The following is a 22027-nucleotide window of genomic DNA, read 5'->3' on the forward strand; positions in this document are numbered from 1 at the left end:
TTTGAGTACAACCAAATGAGTTGGTATTTATACCTTACAGTTCAATTACTGTTACTAGAAGCAGGGTAAAAAAAAAAGAAGAAAGTTTGTTCACGTGGTAGTAAAACATTAGAAATGATCAGCAGCTGCTTCAGTTTTCATTAGATCAACATACGGATGCTGTGTGTCTCTAAGATCTCAATTCATTGCTCATTTGACGTGACACAAACTGTTTTCTCAATGATTTTAGAACTTTATTGGACAGATCACAGGACTTTAATATTCACAGTATATGTGGTTGTCTGATGTCTGTGATTTTTCTGTGCCACAGCACACAAGTTATGTGGCCTTGTTTAAAATGACTTTGAAACTAGATTATAACTGTTTTTAGTAAGTAATTCCTCTTTATTAAGTTGCAAATTTGTCAGTTGTGGAAATGGACATTTGCAGTTGGATGTTGAATGTCTTTACTGTTTTTACTCCCATACTCTGCAGAACATTGAACCACTGGTGTGAGAAATATGAGACTTGTTGTGTATTTAGTGCATTATTCTGACACATTTCATCTTTTTTAGATTCAAGAAATCTGTTAGTCATACTGACATAATCAGAGATGAATGTCAGAGAAATGTAGCTTATGAAGCATACTGCATATGATGGCAGACTTATGTTGTTTGTCTTGTTGAAATATGTGTTGGATTCAGAATATTAACATTTTTACATCTCATCACATTTTTTCCTTTACTCAGTCTTTTTTGCAGACATGAAGAACAACAACAGCCATAATTACGCCAATTTTCAACTGAGTCTGTTTGCAGACCTTGGGCCCCTCAGATATCTGTTCTTCAGTCTGTGTCTGTTCATCTACATGACTATAGTCTCTGCTAACCTTGTCATTATTCTGGCAGTGTGTCTGGAGAAGTCTCTGCATCAGCCCATGTACATGTTTATCTGCTGTCTGTCTTTTAACTCTCTGTACGGCTCAGCCGGCTTCTTCCCCAGGTTTCTGATGGACATTCTGTCTGACACTCATTTGGTCTCACGTTCATTTTGTTTCATTCAGATATATGTTATTTACACCTATATATCATGTGAGTTGACTATTCTGAGCATCATGGCCTACGATAGATTGGTTGCTATCTGCCAGCCTTTACACTATCACAGTAAAATGACATGTAGGATGGTGAGAAATCTGATCATTTTTGCTTGGTTCTACCCTGCATTTCTTATTGCCCTCTGTCTTTACGTTACAGTTTCATTATCATTGTGTGGAAATAGACTTCACAGTTTTTTCTGTTCTAGCTGGCCTGTTCTTCATCTCTCCTGCGCCGAAACAAGCGCGCTCAGCTTCATAGGTCTGGTTATCGCTGTGACAACCATCTTCTTCCCCCTCTTCTTTGTCCTGTACACCTATCTACAGATTCTGCTTGTTTGCAGAAGAAGCTCGTCTGAATTCAGAGGAAAGGCGTTACAGACCTGCTTGCCTCACATAGTGACATTTGTGACCTATGCCTTCTCTCTCTTCTGTGAGCTTACATTGACTCGATTAGAGGCCAAGAATCCAATCATCACAGTCATTGTATCTTTACAGTATTTGATCATTCCCCCCATTAACAATCCTCTGGTTTATGGCCTGAACCTGCCCCAAATCAAAGGAACCATTCTTAGATTTTTGAAGATTGACAAAATGTGTTGTGCTGCCGAAATTTAAAACTCAGCATCCAAGTACATCAAACAGTGAAGCTTTGAGATGATGTCACTCACAAAATATGTTTGTTGTATATTAAATGTATTTCTCCTTAGATGTGTTTTGCTACCACCCTCATTTTCAGATCAGAACATCTCTAAATAGAAGACATGTTGTCTTGAAATAGATCAACCTGAGCCACATCAATGATATTGATATTGCACAAGTTGTGTGTTGTTGAGGCAAAAAACAGACTTTTCTATTTCATGCCTCACACAGATGTGACTGTATGGACCAGTACCAGATTTTGCACTGCAGTTGGCCGAGTTCTAAATCTCCTGAGTGTACTGGGACACAAAACTTTCTGGTGAAGCGAAGGTTGGAAGGAACTATTTCTATGCTAACATTGGCTGGTGTAAAGAGGTGACAGTGATCCTGCAGCACTGGTCTCCTAAAAATGAAATCAGAGTTGTAGTTCCTTCATGCTACACACACATGCAATATGCAGCTAATTAAATCTGCATAGACTATACACCAAGGAAACAATAATGTAATAGGGGTGAAGGACTGGATGAATATATCAGCTGAAACCATTAAACCAACCATTGTTATTTTATTTTGGTTGTGTAATGGTCTGCAGAGTGGCACCCACAGCTCCATGATACAGTCTCAGAGCTGAATGCTCCATGCTGGGTAAGGGGGAAGACAGAAACAGCCTGTAGAGCCAGACTCTTTAAACATCTAATGTGGTGAATCAAGGATTTATTTCTGCCACACCAGAGTTGGTGACTGTTGAAAGAGTGGACCAACAAACAAAGACGGTTTTGGTGAGTTTCTGTCAAGTTTGAAAGAGGTGTGTTTTTTGAGAAATTAAGTGAATGAAGCTTGTCTTGGTTTGGTAAAAGAGAGAAACGTCCTCTCCAGACACCAGTCTCCAGTTCTGTTCTACGGATGCCTTTGCATTTCTTCTGACATGTTACCAGCCTCCAGCACCGTAACTCAGTAACTGGTCTGCATTTGAATGCAGAATCTGTAGGAGAGGGATAAGATTTTTTTCAAGTAGCAATCAATCACCACTGAGTGGGCTTTGGTGTCTTTCAGGTAAACAGTCCATGTAGTGAGCAAAGGAAGCAGAATTCATTAATCAAAATGCAATTTCAGAACTGGAATCAGCTAGCATCTGATGATAATGTAGCTTTGACCTGTAAGACAATTTGTCCAAAACTCACACCAAAAAAATCTACATGGATGAATTGCACTACAGACGAGGGTAAAAGTCTGTATTTTGGATTTTTGGGTGAAAAGTCCCTTTAAAACTCCATGTTGCATAAGTGTGACCTCTTCTTCATCCATTCCATCCATCATCATCCGCTTATCTGAGGCCGGGTCGCAGGGGCAGCAGTCTGAGCCTCTCGATGTGGAGGAGCAGCAGCTCTACTCCAAGCTCCTTCCGGGTGACAGAGCTCCTCACCCTATCTCTAAGGGAGCACCCTGCCACCCTGCGGAGGAAACTCATTTCGGCCGCTTGTATCCGAGATCTTGTTCTTTCGGTCATGACCCAAAGTTCATGACCATAGGTGAGGGTAGGAACGTAGATTGACCGGAAAATCGAGAGCTTCGCCTTCCGGCTCAGCTCCTTCTTTCCCACGACTGACCGGTGCAAAGACCACAATACTGCTGCCGCTGCCCCAATCCGTCTGTCAATCTCACGCTCCATCCTCCCCTCATTTGAGACCCCAAGATACTTGAACTCCTACACTTGAGGCAGGGAGTCTTCTCCAACCCAGAGGGAGCAAACCACCTTTTTCCGGTCGAGAACCATAGCCTCGGACTTGGAGGTGCTGATTCTCATCCCAGCCGCTTTACACTCAGCTGCAAACCGAGTCCAACCAGTCCACAAAACACATGTGGACTGGTTGGGCAAACTCCCATGAACCCTCAAGCACCCTGCGGAGGGTATAGAGCTGGTCCAGTGTTCCACGACCAGGACAAAAACCGCATTGTTCCTCCTGGATCCAAGGTTCGACTATTGGCTGAATTCTCCTCTCCAATACCCTGGAATAGACTTTACCAGGGAGGCTGAGGAGTGTGATCCCCCTATAGTTGGAGCATACCCTCCGGTCCCCCTTCTTGAAAAGAGGGACCACCACCCCGGTCTGCCAGTCCAGAGGCACTGAGGGGCATTGCAATCCCCAGCAGAACAACAGAGTCTCCAGTTAGAGCACTTTCCAGCACCCCTCCCAAGGTCTCCAGGAAAGCCGGGTACTCTGCACTGCTGTTCGGCCCATAGGCTGAAACAACAGTGAGGCATCTATCCCCGACCTGAAGGCGCAGGGCAACAACTCTCTCGTTCACCGGGGAAAACTCCAACACATGGTGGCTGAGCTGGGGGGCTATAAGCAAGCCCCACTCTCACCGTGGGCAACTCCAGAGTAGAAAAGAGTCCAGCCTCTCTCAAGGAGTTGGGTTCCAGAGCCCCGACTGTGCGTGGAGGTGAGCCCAACTATCTCTAGCCGGTACTGCTCAACCTCCCGCACCAGCTCAGGCTCCTTCCCCCCCAGCGAGGTGTCATTCCATGTCCCCACAGTGAGATTCCATGTCCTTTGATTGGGTCGTCGGGGCCCCCGCCCACGACTGCCACCAAAACCACACTGCATTGGCTCCTTCTGAACCCTTCCACAGGTGATGGGCCTACGGGAAGGCGGGCCCACGTCGCTCATTCGGGCTAAGCCCGGCTGGGTCCCGTGGGCAAAGACCAGGCCACCAGGCACTCGCCTGTGAACCCCGACCCCAGGCCTGGCTCCAGGGTGGGGCCCCGGTAACGCCAATCTGGGCGATGTAGATATCCCTGGTCTTGAACTATTCATTGGGGGCGTTGGAACCACTCTTAGTCTGACCCGTCACCTAGGACCTGTTTGCCTTGGGAGACTCTACCAGGGGCAACAAGCCCAAGACAACATAGCTCCTAAGATCATTCAGGTTCTCAAACCCCTCTACCACGATAAGGTGGCGGTTCAAGGAGGGGCTCTTCTTAGGTGTCTTCTGGTTAAATGAGCCTCTCAGAGTTGTTCAGGTTTTGGTTATAGCGAAAGGAATAATAGAGCACAATCATGCTCTGTCCGGGGAGACGGCATCACGCTACTTTTGGCGAGTGAAACTGTAGGGATACTCTTAGTGACAATAAACCACATAAAAATGGACATTTGACTCAAAAAACATGGCAAAGTTACTGTAATACGACTGATAACCAACCAAATACTGATTCAGTTCTTTATTTTTTGTTTTATTCACAGACATTCACAGAGCCGCTACTTCAGTGCAAATCTTTTTTTCCTTGAAGATTACCCATAATCCTTAAGTGCTACTACTCAGTGCGGGTACTGATTAGGAAAAGCAGATCGTATTGTTGTTCTGTTTAGCAGGATTTAATCATTAGGGGTGACCAGCAGTAACATCACAAACAAGTTGATACTTCTGATACTTCATCTTGTTTTTCATCTTGATCAATTCAGGATCTGTTTCATTTTTTTCTTCTACGTTTTACCATTTTTAATTCATTAAAGAGCAGAACAGTCTGTGCAAACAAGGTTGGCTTGTGTAGTGCATGAGCTGTTTGCCCCTCCACTGCTGTCTGTTTCAGTGTGCACTCAAACAATACACACATCGTGCCTTCGCAGCGCACCGCGGTGCGCACCCTGACCAGTTTGATCCCACACACAGCGGCAGGTGAACGAAAGAGGAGCTTCATTTGGAGATATCTCACAGCCGTGAATGAAATGAAGAATGCTGTTCACTACAACTTTGTTCAAACTCAACATGACAAAACATCAAGAGGAGGAGGAGGGAATGCCTCAGCATCCAGAGACCCGACACAGAGACAGAGTTGACTAACAGTCTTTGTCTGAGAGGCTAAGGGAGGAATTTCCAGTTGTAAAGTGATTAAATAAATATTTCAGTCAAATCAGAGCCCATCAATAGTTGTTACTTTAGCAAACCAGTTAAACATCAGCCATTAAAAATAAAAATTGAACTCACTGAAACATTACGTCTGAATAAATTAGATTATTTAATTTGAATGAAATTGTTAAAAAAAAAAAAAAAAGAACAAAAATGTCAAAGCTGAAATATGACAATGGCTGAAATATGAACCTTTTCGTGTAACAGTGAAAGGATTCCTACATTTAGACATATTTACCCTATTGATGCATTCACTACTAAACACTGATTTAATAAGCATTTTATTTCTGATTAATTAGTTTCTTTCTGTGCATTTTGCATATCTTATGATATCTAATAATCACTCCTCTGATCTGAGGCAGATTCAGGCCATAAACTAGAGGGTTATTGATGGGAGGAATGATGAGAAACTCCAGAGATAAAACAACAATGACAAATGTATTCAGTTCGTCAACCTTATATCGACTCAGTGAAAGCTCACAGAACACTGAGATGCAATAGTTCACAAATGTCAGAATGTGAGGCAGGCAGGTCTGTAACGCCTTTCCTCTGAATTCAGACGAGCTTCTCCTGCAAACAAGCAGAATGCGTAGATAGGTGTACAGGACAAAGAGCAGGGGGGTGAAGACTGATATCACAGTAAGAATCCGGCCTGCTAAGCTGTTCGATGTCGTGTCCACACAAGAGAGCTGAACCACAGGCCAGGTGGTGCAAAAAAGCCTGTGCAGTTTGTTTCCACACAAAGGAAGACAGATGGCCAGATAAAGACAGAAGCCAACAGCAAACGCAGGGTAGAGCACAGAAAAAATCAAAAGATGCTGCACCATCTTGAAATTCATTTTACTGTGATAGTGTAAAGGCTGGCAGATAGCAACGAATCGATCATAGGCCATGACAGTGAGCAGAGTTAGCTCATGTCCTACATAGGTGTAAATAACATATATCTGTAAGAAACAAGATGCACGAGAGATCAAATGAGTGTCAGACAGAATGTCCATCAGAAACCTGGGGAAGAAGCCGGCTGAGCCGTACAGAGAGTTAAAAGACAGACAGCAGATAAACATGTACATGGGCTGATGCAGAGACTTCTCCAGACACACTGCCAGAATAATGACAAGGTTAGCAGAGATTATAGTCATGTAGATCAACAGACACAGACTGAAGAACAGATATCTGAGGGACCCATAATCTGTGAACAGAGTCAACTGAAAATAAGCAGGATTCAGACTGTTGTTGGTCTCCATGTCTGCACAACAGCAGAGCTGGAAGAAGAGACGGGAGCACGATGGAGAAAAAGATAGAGGGAAAAAACAGACTAATAATAAACATTTCTCATTAATCACAAGATTTCAGGTCGATGAAAGAAGAAGAGATGTATCCAGATTATCAAGGCTCACAGATGATTCAAAATGTCCTTTACCATTATTCACTGGCAGCATTTAAGTTGCAAGCAACCAGTCGGAGGTTTTCCACTTTTGTGTTGTATCTTTTAAGTAGTACGTACATACATCAGCTAACAAAATCTAAATATGTGTGTACTGTTTGTTTGGTGTTTGTTACAGCAAACTAAGTCATGAACACATTCAAACAGTCTTTCAGTATCTTTCAGTGTATGTGATTTCAGATTGTAGAAAAATACACATCCTCCTCCCCTGACCTGCTCCAGACTGATGCAGCTGCTGAACATTTATCCTGTTCAACTAAGAACACCCACATGAACACACAGAACCCAGAGGGAGGTGCTTGCAGATTAATTTATGCATATTTGCATAATGCTCTGTAATTTTGTGGATATGACTTTACATACCACAGATAAAAAATGTTTGTGGATAGTGAAATATTTGTGGATCGTGGTATGCATTTGAGTATTGTCTCCTGTGGGTTCGACAAGTAATGTGGACCACAAATTGTGAGCAATGTCTTGTTTCTTTAGACCAAAAACCTCTAAGTGCATCTAATATTTCAAGTGTTTTAAGGTTCTCATTATTTGGTCGTGGGCTTAAAATCAGGCTACAATGGCACACTCAAACACACTGCAACTTAGGAAAAGCTCTGAAATAGATGAAAGACAAGCAAATGCAAAATAAGAAAACACACATTCATCATTTTGAAACTACATGCAAACCAAAAAAAAAACAAAAAAACAAAAACAAAATAAAATACTGGAGTCAAATCTGTATCCATTCATTGTTTTCCTATTCCTGTTATTTTGTTTTGTAAGAGTAGCCTAATGAAACTCAATTACAAGTACTGTTACATTATTAAAATATTTCTTATTTGCAAGTAAAAGTATTTTTCTACACACCACCAAACTTATACCAGGAGAAAGTGTAAGAGGTTTCGGTTTTATAAGAACAATGAGAAACACTAACCTGACGCTGATGGTTTGTTACACAGAACCATCTGGGAAGCCATCCACAGAAACTTTTTGGAAAGGTGCGGGTACTTTAAAACAACACTTGGCAGGTGATTGAACCATCAATCACATCTAACATGGGCAATCTTCAACCAATCAGATCAGTTCACAAAACCAAAGCCGAACTTTTCTTTTCCATTGCTAAAAATCATCAGTGTCATTTTTTTGTTCTTCTTTCAAAGAAGAAATTCTCTCCAGTTCTGATAGAACTGATCCGTTGTTTGTTCCAGACAAGTCGTTTCACTGTCGCTGCACCTAAAACCAGCTGACAGTAGTCCCTCTGAGGATGCTGATTGGCTCACACCACCTCTGGTGTGGACGCAAACGTATAACTTGGAGCCTGACAAAATGGATTGTCACATGATCTTGTGAATCCAGCTGCCTCGCAAGGTAAGAGAAACACTGTGAGAGCAGGTAACAGAGAATTGCTGTTCCTCCACAACCCACTTCCTCTACACAGTCAAATTAAATTTCAAACCACAGCACTCGTCACATGAAAGAGAGCAGCCGATCATCTTACTGCAAAAATATATTTTATAACTTTTAAAATTTGTTCACAGATTTAACACCACTGTAATGTCCATTTCTCTCTCTCTGTCCTGTTACTGGATTTAGTAAAACTATCAGGATTTCTACTTGCAACTGATAGAACCCCACAAATATAATTAACAGAATCAAGATGTAAAGATTCACACATGACAGGGCTGAACTTCACCAAATCCTTACCTAAAGTTTCTAAGATGCATAGTTGAACATGTATCGAGATGTTCAGTGATACTCGTACTCCAAACCTGTGTGTGATGCAGTGGGTTTTTTTCCCTCTGTATGTCATATTTTCATTTGACTATTTGTGATCAACTGTTATTACTACAAATATTTAATATATTATTTTATTAATTCATATGTACTCAGTGCTCAATTACGATTTTAAAAGTAATGAAGTAGATTACATGATGTAATGCATACTTGAAAAACTACTCATAAAAGTTCAAGTACCCAAAAAAAACTACTTAGTTAGTTGAGTACTTGTAATTAGTTACTTCCATCCCTGCTTTATTATTATTATTATATTTTTACATGATCTGCAGAAAAACTGTTATAATCCAAGATAATAATCAGGTTTATCAATGATGACTGTTTTGCACATTAAAAAAATATTTTTTAAAAGCAGGTTACTCTTCACAACAATCTGTGGTTGAGTTCTTAATGTGTGTCTTTGATATTTGCATATTTTTGTATGTTTTGCACTGACTGTTGTCTTATGTCTGTGCCTGCATTTTTATGATTGTACTGTCTGTATTGTCACATAATTTAAAACACATTGTGTTACCCTGTGTATGAAATGTGCTTAATAAATAAAGTTTGAGTTGAATAAGAAATGGCATTTCCCTCAGTCTGTAAGGTTCCTTGCATTAACCCATTAGTACAACTTTTAACTGATTCGAAAAAGTGTTTTACACGATGAGGAAACAATAATGGTCTTTGATTTGACATACTGACGCCGTACAGCAGCATCTTGTGGCTGCAGTTGTCAAAGCAGCTTCAATATTAATTTAATAAGATAATTATAGTGTGACTTGGTGAGAGAGTTCAGAGTCCAACCCTTCATCTAACATCATCAGGTCAACATTTTGTGTCCAATACTTTGATTTATGATACTTGTTATACTGACATTTAGTGCTGATTAGGAAATGTTCAATATTCAAACTAAGATAGTGAAAATTGTAAACATTACACCTGGTGAACATCAGCATGTTGGCTTGTGGATATTTCGTGACATGGTGACAAAGCACACTTGTGCCTGAAGCGCAGCCTCACAGAACTGCTAGCATGGCTGCAGATTCTTAGGCCTGAGATACTCTTTCTGTTTAACCACACATCTGTATTTGTATAGCAATCATTTTTGAGAACGCATACAACCATCTCTCCAAATGGACGCAGGACACATGAGACAGTCATGATGGGATTGGGATGCATAGAGGTGCATAAACAAATGTGTAGTTAAAAGCAAGTCTATTTCCAGCCTTAGGGTATGTTCACACTAAAACAATTTTTTTGCACGGTGAGACTGTCAATTAAAACACGAAGTTTGCAGCATTTGTGGTTGAAAGTTCCTGTGGTAGAGCTGTAAACACCAACACTCCCCAGTGCCCCAATTAGCTCCCTGTCTGTCTAACTAAGCTAACCTGCTAATATCAGTTAATTTACAGTTGCAGAAATAAGCAGTTACTTTTATGGAACAGAAAATATTTTCTCCATGAAATGTAATCCAGTTTCAACACTATCAGTGTCATAGTTGGTGTGAGTTAGTGCTGTAAAGCAGTGTTTCCCAAATTTGTTATTTCTGGGGACCAACTTTTTCAAAATGACAAACCATTGCAACCCAATTCACCGCAGGTCCTCAATAAATCCTGGAAGGAGTTAATTTGTGCATAAATGAACATTCTAACTATTTTTACTGCCATTTCTGCATCACCTTATATTATCTTGATATATGTTATTGAAATCATACACTTTCTAAATACTTTAGAATTGAGAAATAAATGAAAAATAATTTATTTATTTATAATTAATGTATTTAAGTTAAAAGAAAACATTTTAAATTTTCAAAAATTCACTATTTTAAATAATGTTGGACAGTTTTACTTCATATATCAGACAAAATAGGTGCATATCAGTGGAATTAACAGCCGTTTTTTTTTTCTCTCATCAGTAAAACAATATATATATATTTTAAATCTTAAATTTGCAGAATTCCTCCTGTAGTATTTTATGTATTTGGTGACTCAAATAAAATCTCCTGACCCAGTCTTTGGGGATGACTGCTGTGAAGCACTCTTGCTGCAACCCTGATCATGAAAAGTTTCCCAGTACAAAAACAGGTGTATGGGGTGCAGAGAGAAAAGCAGAATATAGAATAGTGTCATAATGTTGTTTTCAAGGCTATTTTTTTTATTGCCAGAGAAAAAGCAGCACATAGTATGTTTTATGTCCTGGCAGCTGTGCTTTTACATTTGATGTTTGAGAAAAAGAGAAAAATATTTGACATGAATTCAGTCAGACAATGTGAGTTTCAAAGATGTATGTCAGTCATGTATAACTTGTGGAATATCAGTATCACTGTTATGGTCCAGTTTATCTTTTTGAAGATTACATCTGTTATAGATTATTTAATCCCCTTATATAGTTAACATACTACAGAAGGATATTTTGTGAGTGACATCGTCTCAAAGCTTCACTGTTTGATGTACTTGGATGTTGAGTTTTATAGTTTGGCAGCAGGACACATTTTACGAATCTTTAGAAATCCAAAAATAGTTCCTTTGATTTGAGGCAGAGTCAAGCCATACACTAGAGGGTTAATAAAGGGAGGGATGATCAAACACTCTAAAGATAAAACAATCGTGATGACTGGATTCATTTTATCAGCTTCCAATCGAGTCATTGAAAACTCACAGAAGAGGGAGAATGAATAGGTCACAAATGTCACAATGTGAGGCAGGCAGGTCTGTAACGCCTTTCCTCTGAATTCAGACGAGCTTCTCCTGCAAACAAGCAGAATCCGTAGATAGGTGTGCAGGACAAAGAAGAGGGGGAAGAAGATGGTTGTCAGAGAAATAATCAGACCTATTACGTTGTTCAGAGTCGTGTCCACACAGGAGAGCTGAACCACCGGCCAGTTAGAACAGAAAAGCCTGTGCTGTTTGTTTCCACACAAAGGCAAACGGCTGGCCAGATAAACACAGAAGGCAACAGCAAACGCAGGGTAGAGCCAAGCACAAGTGACAAGCTTCCTCACCATCTTAAAGGTCATTTTACTGTGATAGTGTAAAGGCTGGCAGATAGCAACCAGTCTATCGTAGGCCATGATGCTCAGAATAGTCAGCTCATATGATACAAAGGTGTAAATAACATATATCTGAATGAAACAAAATGGACGTGAGATCAAATGAGTGTCAGACAGAATGTCCATCAGAAACCTGGGGAAGAAGCCGGCTGAGCCGTACAGAGAGTTAAAAGACAGACAGCAGATAAACATGTACATGGGCTGATGCAGAGACTTCTCCAGACACACTGCCAGAATAATGACAAGGTTAGCAGAGATTATAGTCATGTAGATCAACAGACACAGACTGAAGAACAGATATCTGAGGGACCCATAATCTGTGAACAGAGTCAACTGAAAATAGGCAGGATTCAGGCTGTTGTTGGTCTCCATGTCTGCACAACAGAAAAGCAAAAAGAGTGACAGATACAAAGAGGAAACAGGACACAGTGATGGAGAATGAAGTAAAAGAAAAGAGTAGACATAAAAAGGCTGATGAATTAATGCTTCCATATGCATGATAGTGTACTTCATTAAAATTTAACTTATTTCTTTCATGCTCATGTTCAGATTACTTCTGCATGATAATCTGAGTGAGGCAGGAAATCTTCAACCAAGTTAATAACAATAACAAAATGCTCCACAAAACAATGCATGTTATTCATCTAATTCAAGTGAGACCTTCAACTGGTGAGGACTCTGTCCTGTAATGAAGCAGACTGCAAGCAGCTTTATCTTCTTCATCTGAGAGGATGTGAGCAGCAGGTACAGTCACGATCTACAGGGAGAAAAAGTCTCAGTTTTACCTTTACAACATACTTTTGCACAGTCTCACAGGAGTTCATGAAATAGTCACAAAATTTAATTGGATTGGAGGACATGGACAAGAAATTTCCTTTTTTTCTTTTGTGACACTCGACACGACATTGACGACGTCAAACTGATGTTTTAATCAACGTTGTTCTCATTAAAAGGATAGTTGACCCAAAAATGAGAATTCAATCATTATCTCCTCACCCTCATACTGACTGAAGGTCAGGTTTAGCTTTTTAGTCCACAAAACACTGCTGGAGTGAAACACTGGGGCAGAATCTCCCAAACAATGGAAGTAAATGGTGACCAGTTTTCAAACATAAAAAAACAACAGAATAAAAACATAAAGTCCCAAACATGCTGTTCGCACACCGTCACACCACATACACACAGTTCAGACAGTGTGCACATGATCGTGGCTCCAAACTAAGGATCTACAGTGAAGATTCAGGCTAAAACTGTTGCAGGCTAAAAACCCCGGATACAGAGACTGAGATCTTGGAAAGGGTTTTCAGAAGGTTTATTCTTTCACACGGGACAAAAAACAACCGAAGGCGAGGGCAGGTGCTGGCCGCGGTCGGCAGGCTGGAGCGGCAGAGCTGGCTGGGAGGTAACCGAGCTGGCGTCGGTTCGGGAACACGAGAGCTGCACACACCGTCGGGAGGCACACTGACACAAAAACACTGAAGGTTAGAGCCACGAAAAAGCACTATAAATCCACTGGGGAACTAGAGACTGGTGAGCACAACATTACCGACTGCGACTGAATAGTCCGGCACCGGAGTGGTGACCTGGCCAAGCTCATATAGCAGGGGGAACGAGACGATGACAGCCAGGTGCGTCTCATTACGCTGAGCCAGCCAATGACCGCCGCCGCTGCCGCACACACTGCCCTGGAAGGAAAAAGGGAGGGGGAAGGGGAGACAGAGAAAAAGAAACACACAGCAGGCCAGATCAAAACCAAAAACCCCACAACCATGACAAAAACATGGTGGACATAACATGTCAGGGCATGTCAGGGCTTTAGCAGTATGAACGCATTTTATATTTTTATTCTGTTGTTTTTTTCTATTTGAAACCTGGTCAAACTCTGCAACACTGTCTTCCTGTGAAACTCCAGCAGTGTTTTGTGAACTAAAAAACCAAACCTGACATTCAGTCGCCATGAGGATGAAAATATTAAGACTGAATTTTCATTTTTAGGTGAATTATCCCTTCAACATGTCTAAAATCATATAAATCAATTTACAGCATTGCGTTTATTATTATATATTTAACAGTTGATTGCAGTGAGAGCATGCAGCATGTGTTTCTCACATAGGATGGTAAAACAGGAGGTGACCTAACAGGATTTGATGTCATTATGCTACAAAAAATGAAAAACTAATACACATTTTAAAAATTAAACATTAAACAGTAAATTCTTATAATTATATTTCTAATTATAATTCGCTTTTAATTGTTAACCAGAAATAATTATTAACAAATAAAAAGAAAAGTTAAAGTTACATGTTACACCAAACCACTAATTTTATGATAAATAAAGTAATTTGATGCAGTGATTGATTTACTTCATATAGGATTTACTATGTAATTTGTTCAAAAACAAAGAAAAGAATGGTATTAATACCACATACTGCACTGTTGAGCCAAGTTTTCCCGCCCGCTGAGAAACCATCACCTTCCTCCGAGTTCAGGCCTCCAGAGTTTGGTGACGTTGTTTACATGGCAGGAGTTCTCTGCTCCAACTTTAATGAGATCCATGGAGGCTGAAGCAATTTGATAAGAAAAAAAAAATAACAACAATCCACAGACTCAAGCAGTTCACTCTGTGAAGTGTGGAGATGGACACACTCTGTGTTCTAAGGTCAGGTAACTGGAAATGAAAAAGACTCCAGGACATGTTTATTCAATGGCAGTTATTTGTATTTGCCAGTTATATATTTTGTACAATCTGTCTTTTATTCACATAGTTTCTCATGGATGTTGAATTGAATGCAACATATATAATTCTTGGTGGTCATGTGGAAGTTGACAAATACAGATATCTTTATTTTGTGATCATGTTTACAGTATATATTCTAATAATCTGCAGTAATTCTACTATTTTGTACATTATCTGGAGTCACCAAAACCTCCATGAGCCTATGTACATTTTCATTGCAGCTTTGTTAATCAACTCTGTTCTTTTCAGCACTGCTATCTACCCAAAACTCTTGATTGACTTTTTATCTGAGAAACAGATCATCTCTTATTCAGCCTGTCTCTTTCAGTTTCACGCGTTTTACTCTTTAGGTGGTTCAGAGTTCTTACTGTTGGCAGCCATGGCCTACGACAGATATGTGTCTATATGCAAACCTTTGAAATATGCAACTATCATGAGAAAAACCACAGTCAGTATTTTCTTGGTCTTGGCTTGGATTCTGCCTGCTGCTCAGGTCGCAGTTCCGGCTGGACTGAGTGCTGATAAGAAACTCTGTAGCTTTTCTTTAAAAGGAATTTTTTGCAACAATACAGTTTACAAACTTCAATGTGTGGTCTCAAAAGAACAAATTATCCATGATATGGTCATTTTGATAAATATTGCACTTCTCCCTGTGCTTTTCATACTTTTTACATACACCAGAATACTTATAATATCATATCGAAGTAGTAGAGACGTGAGGAGAAAAGCGGCACAGACGTGTTTACCTCACCTGATAGTTCTAATCAACTTCTCCTGTTTGTGTGGATATGATGTCATTACAGTCCAGCTTGAATCTGATTTCCCAAAGACTGTACGTTTAGCAATGACTTTACAAATTATAACATATCATCCTCTCTTTAATCCAATCATATACGGATTAAAAATGAGAGAGATTTCTAAACACCTCAAGACGTTGTTCTGCCCGGCCAAAATGATCTGATGGATCAAAAAGCACACATTTCTTTAGTAATTTAATATTTTGGGATATTTTAGTGTTGTTTTGGAATTATTCTTTGAATAAATTAATGAAGAAATGTATTTGATGATAAACTTATATGACACAGACTGATGAAAACACAATAAACCCAGAAGGTTTATTTCCTCATAGCCATGTCAACATGCTGTCGATTTCTTGGTCATTAAAAGCTCGGACGTTCATACACTACACTGTACTTTGAAAGCATTTCTTTGAGCTCACTTTCAACATGCTTAGTGACGTACTTAGTTTCATGTTTGTGAGCAGATTATCCCACGTTACTCCTACACTGTAAAGAAATGTGTTTTTCCTCTTCTGAGAAAAGATATGAAGTCTGTCAGGTTACCTCCTTTAAACTATAACTGTCTGTTCAAAGTGACAAATAATAATTATTAATAATTATAAACAGATAAATTTAGATCTATATACATATATAATAATGTCAAGTGTTACATTGTGAGAATGAGACTGAACTCTGCTACAATATTTTAAACAATTTTGTAAATGTGCACCATCTTAATATAAAGAGCTGTTCTTCTTCAACTGTCGGTCAGTTAAGTTCTTTTAATCTCATGTTGTTGTTTGCAATATCACACTGTCAATCACTTTGAGTTGCATGTTATGTATGAAAGGTGCTATATAAAATATCATTATTATTAGTAGTAGTAGTAGTTGTAGTAGTAGTAGTAGTAGTAGTAGTTGTAGTAGTAGTAGTAGTAGTAAGTGAATGGTGACCAGCTGAATTTTCATTTTTGGGTGAACTATCCCTTTAAGTCAACAATACTGAGGTCATGACACCAGAATCACAGTGAAATATTGTGTGTGAATATTATAACAATTATTGAAATGCATCACATTCAGAATGAAATTGAGACCGATCAGGACCAGAATATTGTTTTAACATTAACTTCATCAGATCGATCACTCATTACATTGTTGTTACTTTACTGTATCAGCAGTCAGAGAAACAATTTCTTACATTAAACACCAAATAAAGATCAGCATCAGTATTATTACAGAAGAATCGAAGGGAAAAGGTCAGTTTTCAGTCTTCTTGGTAAATGAACCCAAATGCAGAACACAGACTCTGACACTGGGGAGATGATCAGGGACATTTACTGAAGGAGTAAAGGCTTGGTCATTCTACATGCTTGAGCAGCATGTGATGAACTGCCGCGGATCGCACACACTGTGGTGTCCACACGCGCTGTGTTCCTGCTGCGAAGCGGCTGCTCAAAGCCCTGTCTTTCTGCACTAAGTCTGCAGAAGAGTTTGGAAGAGAAGCAAAGAGCTGTTTTCTGAAGGCACTCAGTGATTTTCTCTGGTTCAGAGAAGGAGGGAGGGAGAAGAGAAAAAAAAAACACTGCCCTGCACCTGTTTTTATGTTTGTTACATATTGCACAGATGTAGATAATGAAGCTGTAGTGAGAGGTGTCCTGTTGCTGATATAATGTCAACATGACTGTCAAGAGATCATTTTGTATGTATTTTTTGCCACGTGCATCACATAAGAAAAATATAGGCAAGCCTCCAAATACCTAGATGAAGCATGGCTGCAGCCATGCCTGACAGGGGTGAGAGCGGCGCTGCACACACGGGCTGCGTGGATTAGAGCTTGAGATCTGGGCCTCAACCTGATGCATAAGGTAGATGCATACTGTAAATTACTAACATCAAGTTTAATTACAAATACTGAGTTCACCTAACTCAGTTTTTATCAACTTGTTATTAACACTCATTTTAACTAAGTTACTTGTAGTTTGAGGTCAAAAAATCTGCCAAACTCAGTGTACTTGAGTTGGGTTCACTTAAACAAACCAAGTGCTTTGATGTTATGCTTTTTTCAGTGGTGAAATGTAACTAAGTACATTACTCTTGTACTTACGTATCCCACAAATTAGAGACACTTTATGTAAGTGAGAATGAAAAATGCCTCTAAAACAAATTGTCTCAAACCATCCAGTTATTGAAAGTAAAAAACTCATCTGGCCTCTGATGGGTTCAGGTTGGGTTGGGCCTTATTTCTCACATATTTCATGGATGCACATCAGGTTCGGGCTGTGCTATGTTCATCCATTTATTTATTTATTTTAATTTTTATTTCATTTATAATGCATTGCTTACTGGCCAACCAAAGAGGCTGAATGGGAAACTTCAGCTAGTTTACTGTCAGACTTTTAACAAGGACAAGGAAAATGGAGCACATGACTCCTGTTTCAGCGTCACTGCGCTGACTGCCCATTTCTTTAAGAACAGATGTTAAGGTTCTTTTACTCACATTCAAAACTTAATGATATAGCACCTTCATACATTTCAGACTTTTGAAACCTTATCAGGCAAAAAGAGCACTGAGATCTTCTGATGCTGGTATTTTAAATGTTCCTGAAGTATCTCATGAAAAGCATGGGGGAGACGCTTTTAGCTGCGATGCTCCAAGACTGTGGAACACTGTGCACTGTTAAGTTAGACATGCAAGCTCTGTTGACATTTTCAAAACTAAACTGGAAACCTACTTACTCATGCAATGACTTACTGTTGTATACACACTGAGTTTGTAGAAGAGTTTGGGAGAGGAAAAAAAGAGCTGTTTTCTGAAGGCAATCAGCGATTTCCCCTGGGTCAGAGAGGAAGTGATGGAGAAGAGAAAAGAGAAGGGAAAAAAAAAAAACATTGCCCTGCACCTGCTTCTTTGTCTGTGCACAGATGTAGATAATGAAGATGTAAGAGGTGACTTGTTGCTGATATAATGTTGATAATACTGTCAACGGATCATTTTTAATGTGTATTTTTGCAGAGAACTGCATGCATCATGTGGAAAAAGCTCGCGCACCTGTCAGGCGTGTGAGCAGTGCTGCACATTTTAAAGTGTTAATATGGGCCCCGAAATGAAAACCAACAGGTATCACCATGCACACGCACTGCTCAAGCATGTAGTGTGAACCAGCTGTAAACTGGACACCTTTTTCCTCTCACTGATTGGTCCAGTTGATCTGAAAATAGATGGATAAACTCTTGCCTCATATGAAAAAGCTGATAACCGAGTTACATGTGTTTACCTCCACTATACCCCAGGATAGGTGTAAGAGATTTATCTCGATGACTCTGTCTGAGTAAGTCGTATAACCGACTCAGTTTGGTATGGAGAGTCAAAGGCAATGCACAGGCCAAGGCATGTTACTCTTTTCTTGTAGGTTTTCTTTTTGCACAAGGGCAGTGAGTGGGATAAAGGATGGGAAAATGGGTGAATGGGAAGGCGTGCAACAGGACATAGGTAATGAGAAGTGTGTTAACCTCAATCAAAACCCGGCCAGAGTAGGCTCATCCTGTGTCTCATCGCCACCTCCCAGATTCCTGAGGGGGAATTGGAGGGGGAAATAGATGAATAAACTCTTGCCTCATATGAAAACGCTGATAACGGAGTTTACATGTGTTTACCTCCACTGTGCCTCAGGTTAGGGTTAGTGTAAACAGAAAAGTCACCTGTGATCTTTAATGTAAAGTCAGATATAGAAAATTTGCCACAGAATGACGTCCACCTGATTCTTTGTTCATTACTGTCACCTGGCAGTTCATTTGCCATCACAAACATTACATGTCATGGGTATTTATGAAATATACATTTGTGTGATAGATTTTGATAATTGAATGGATCATTTTGCAGGTGATGCACAAATGATGAAAGAATATTTAAAACTTGTGAGGAGTTTGACAGTTTCACTGAGAATCAACCCATCAGTTTTGATCAGCAGCCGTGTGCAAGTGCTTATTGTGCAACTTTGAAAATCTCTCTCAAACAAAACAGTGACCTTTCAAGACATTTTAGGATCTTTTATAAGCCACGTAATTCTCAGTTATACATTGTAGAAGGTAAATGCACTTCAGTGGACTGAAGAAACATTTAAAGAAAATAAAGGTCATGACATCAGTATCTCAGTGGACACTACAGCTGTGTGGTGGCTGTGTTTGCATCTGTGTGTGAATATTACAATAATTATTAGAAAGCAACAAAGTGACATGAATGAAGACTTAGAATCAAAATACTATGTTAGAAAATTAACTTTAACCTATCGATCAATAAATACATTACAATACTGATGTTACTTTACTGTATCAGTCATAGAAACAGTTTCTTACATTAAAACACCAAACAAGGATCAGAGGCCTCACCAGCTTCAGTGTGAATACAGAAGAAATGAGACACTGGTCAGTTTTCAGTGATGATACATTAGTTCATTTTGACTGAGCAGAACAACCTCTTGAGGTGTTTAGAGATTTCTTTCATTTTCAGTCCATATATGATTGGATTAAAGAGAGGAGTGTACAAAACTAATTGTAAAGTCATTATTAAACGAACAGTCTTTGGAAAATCTGGTTCTAATCTAACTATAATGACATCATATGTACACAAAATGGAAAAGTTGATTAAAACTATCAAGTGTGGTAAACAGGTCTGTGCAGCTTTTTTCCTGACGTCTCTGCTACTTCGATATGATATTATAAGTATCCTGGAATATGTAAAAAGTATGAAAAGTACAGGGAGAAGTGCAACATTTAGCAGTATGAACATGTCACGTATAGTTTGTGTTTCTGAGATCACACAGCGAAGTTTGTAAACTGTATTATTGCAAAAAATCCCATTTAAAACAAAGCTACAGAGTTTGTTATCAGCATTCAGTAGAGTTATCACTGTGATCTGAAAAGCAGGCAGAAACCAGGCTAAAGCCAATAAAATACTGATAGTTGTTTTCCTCATGATAGTTGGATATTGCAGAGGTTTACATATACACACATACCTGTCATAGGCCATGACTGCCAACAGTAAGAACTCTGCACCACCTAAAGAGTAAAATATTAAAAACTGAAAGAGACAGGCAGAATAAGAGATGATCTGTTTCTCTGATAAAAAGTCAATCAAGAGTTTTGGGTAGATAGCAGTGCTGTAAAGAACAGAGTTGATTAACAAAGCTGCAATGAAAACATACATAGGCTCATGGAGATTTTGATGAATCCAGATAAGACAAACAATAGTAGAATTACTGCAGATTATTAGAATATATGCTGTGAACATGATCACAAAATAAAGATACCCATATTTGTGCACCTCCACATACCCATCAATAAATATATATGTTACATTTGCTTGATTATCCATTCAGGTTATCAGAAGAAAATGTTAAGAGAAAGTCACACTTTAAAGATTACATGAACATACTATACTCAGGATCTTGTACTCAGTTGACTTTTATTCACTGTTACCTGGCTCTGACATCCATATTCCAGTAAACAGATTCATAAAGTCAGCCTGTGGATTGATTTTAATCAACCTGCATCACCTCCATGGATCTCTTTAAATTCTATATCAAGTATTTATGTCATCTGAACAACATCATCAAACTCTTGAGACCTGGACCCATAGGTCTTGTTTACTGGGTTGTTTGACTCTGTCATGTTTTCCTTTCCACTCTATTATAATGTTCATTACTATAGAAATGGACTAAATGCTGAACATTATTTTTTACAAACAAAACCTGGTTGTTGAACAAATAGAAACATCAAAAGTTAGAGGGGCCCTTCTTAAAGGACCAGTGTGTAATAATTACAGGAATTTATGTACATAAATGAGATATATTATATATAAGTATGTTATTTATTATTATCAATCAAAGTAAACTCATAATCTATATGTTCCCGTTACTTTAGAAATAGCCATTTATAGTTACATACGGTCGGGTCGACTAACATAGATCATCATCCTGCGCCGTCTATGGCAGCGCAGAGCGGACAAACTGCACTAACAGTGAGTCTTGGGAAGCCCATGGCGACCTTACGTAGACGCCGCAGCGTAAACATGGAAGTAGACGGGGAGGATAGACGCGGGTGATTGCTGGCAGACCATTTTGTGTTGTGAACCTTGACTGGCACAGTTTTGACAAATGTAGGATCATACATACACTGTACCAGAACAAAAAGCAGCGGACAGTGAATCCCCGTCATCCAAGAAGCGGGGACGCGAAGAAAGTAAACGCAAGCATGACAGGAAACAGCAAAAACACGAATCAACATCGGCATAGCGTTTACACGATGGAAATTGCTGATGGAGGACAAACGTTTTCACAGTGATGCCGAGGTTGCCTGTTTTCTGCTGGTCAGGTAATTCATCCTACACACATAATTGTAGTTTGTTGTGAGAAAGCTTTCGCTCGCCATTTTGTCCGCTGACGGCCACCATACTCTTGGTGAGAGAGAGGCGGTGTCAGGTAAATCCTCTTAGTTGCAATCTAAGGTTTGAATGTCAGATGCTGCTGGAAATCACACACTTCTCCTTTAAAGTCTAATTGTCTTATATTGAATGTCTCTGACCGAAACATGGTTGTATCACAGTTGCAGCAGGCTAACCAAGGTCGTCC

General features: G+C 39.5%; 5 protein-coding genes across 5 annotated transcripts; 2 read left to right on the top strand and 3 right to left on the bottom strand.

Moving 5' to 3' along the window:
• Window positions 1-742: 742 nt before the first annotated feature.
• LOC146323282 (putative olfactory receptor 7A2) lies at window positions 743-1690 on the top strand. Its single transcript, XM_084724169.1, has one exon. The coding sequence runs from the start codon at window positions 743-745 to the stop codon at window positions 1688-1690; it is 948 nt and encodes a 315-aa protein (XP_084580295.1).
• A 4139-nt stretch (window positions 1691-5829) lies between these two features.
• On the bottom strand, window positions 5830-6891 carry LOC146323283 (olfactory receptor 6N1-like). Its single transcript, XM_084724170.1, has one exon. It carries the CDS (start codon window positions 6865-6867, stop codon window positions 5905-5907), a length of 963 nt encoding a protein of 320 aa, XP_084580296.1. The 5' UTR covers window positions 6868-6891; the 3' UTR covers window positions 5830-5904.
• A 4413-nt stretch (window positions 6892-11304) lies between these two features.
• LOC146323284 (olfactory receptor 6N1-like) lies at window positions 11305-12291 on the bottom strand. The gene has a single exon (XM_084724172.1). It carries the CDS (start codon window positions 12256-12258, stop codon window positions 11305-11307), a length of 954 nt encoding a protein of 317 aa, XP_084580298.1. The 5' UTR covers window positions 12259-12291.
• A 2366-nt stretch (window positions 12292-14657) lies between these two features.
• On the top strand, window positions 14658-15584 carry LOC146323285 (olfactory receptor 6N2-like). The gene has a single exon (XM_084724173.1). The coding sequence runs from the start codon at window positions 14658-14660 to the stop codon at window positions 15582-15584; it is 927 nt and encodes a 308-aa protein (XP_084580299.1).
• A 4261-nt stretch (window positions 15585-19845) lies between these two features.
• On the bottom strand, window positions 19846-20778 carry LOC146323286 (olfactory receptor 6N2-like). Its single transcript, XM_084724174.1, has one exon. It carries the CDS (start codon window positions 20770-20772, stop codon window positions 19846-19848), a length of 927 nt encoding a protein of 308 aa, XP_084580300.1. The 5' UTR covers window positions 20773-20778.
• Between the last annotated feature and the right edge of the window lie 1249 nt (window positions 20779-22027).

The sequence above is a fragment of the Lutjanus erythropterus genome, chromosome 8 (assembly GCF_056507025.1).
Source record: "Lutjanus erythropterus isolate fLutEry1 chromosome 8, fLutEry1.hap2, whole genome shotgun sequence".
NCBI lineage: Eukaryota > Metazoa > Chordata > Actinopteri > Lutjaniformes > Lutjanidae > Lutjanus > Lutjanus erythropterus.

Bases quoted from the DNA above. Each gene is read 5' to 3' on its own strand.
- LOC146323282 (XM_084724169.1), top strand. From the start codon at position 743: ATGAAGAACAACAACAGCCATAATTACGCCAATTTTCAACTGAGTCTG.
- LOC146323283 (XM_084724170.1), bottom strand. From the start codon at position 6,867: ATGGAGACCAACAACAGTCTGAATCCTGCTTATTTTCAGTTGACTCTG.
- LOC146323284 (XM_084724172.1), bottom strand. From the start codon at position 12,258: ATGGAGACCAACAACAGCCTGAATCCTGCCTATTTTCAGTTGACTCTG.
- LOC146323285 (XM_084724173.1), top strand. From the start codon at position 14,658: ATGGATGTTGAATTGAATGCAACATATATAATTCTTGGTGGTCATGTG.
- LOC146323286 (XM_084724174.1), bottom strand. From the start codon at position 20,772: ATGGATAATCAAGCAAATGTAACATATATATTTATTGATGGGTATGTG.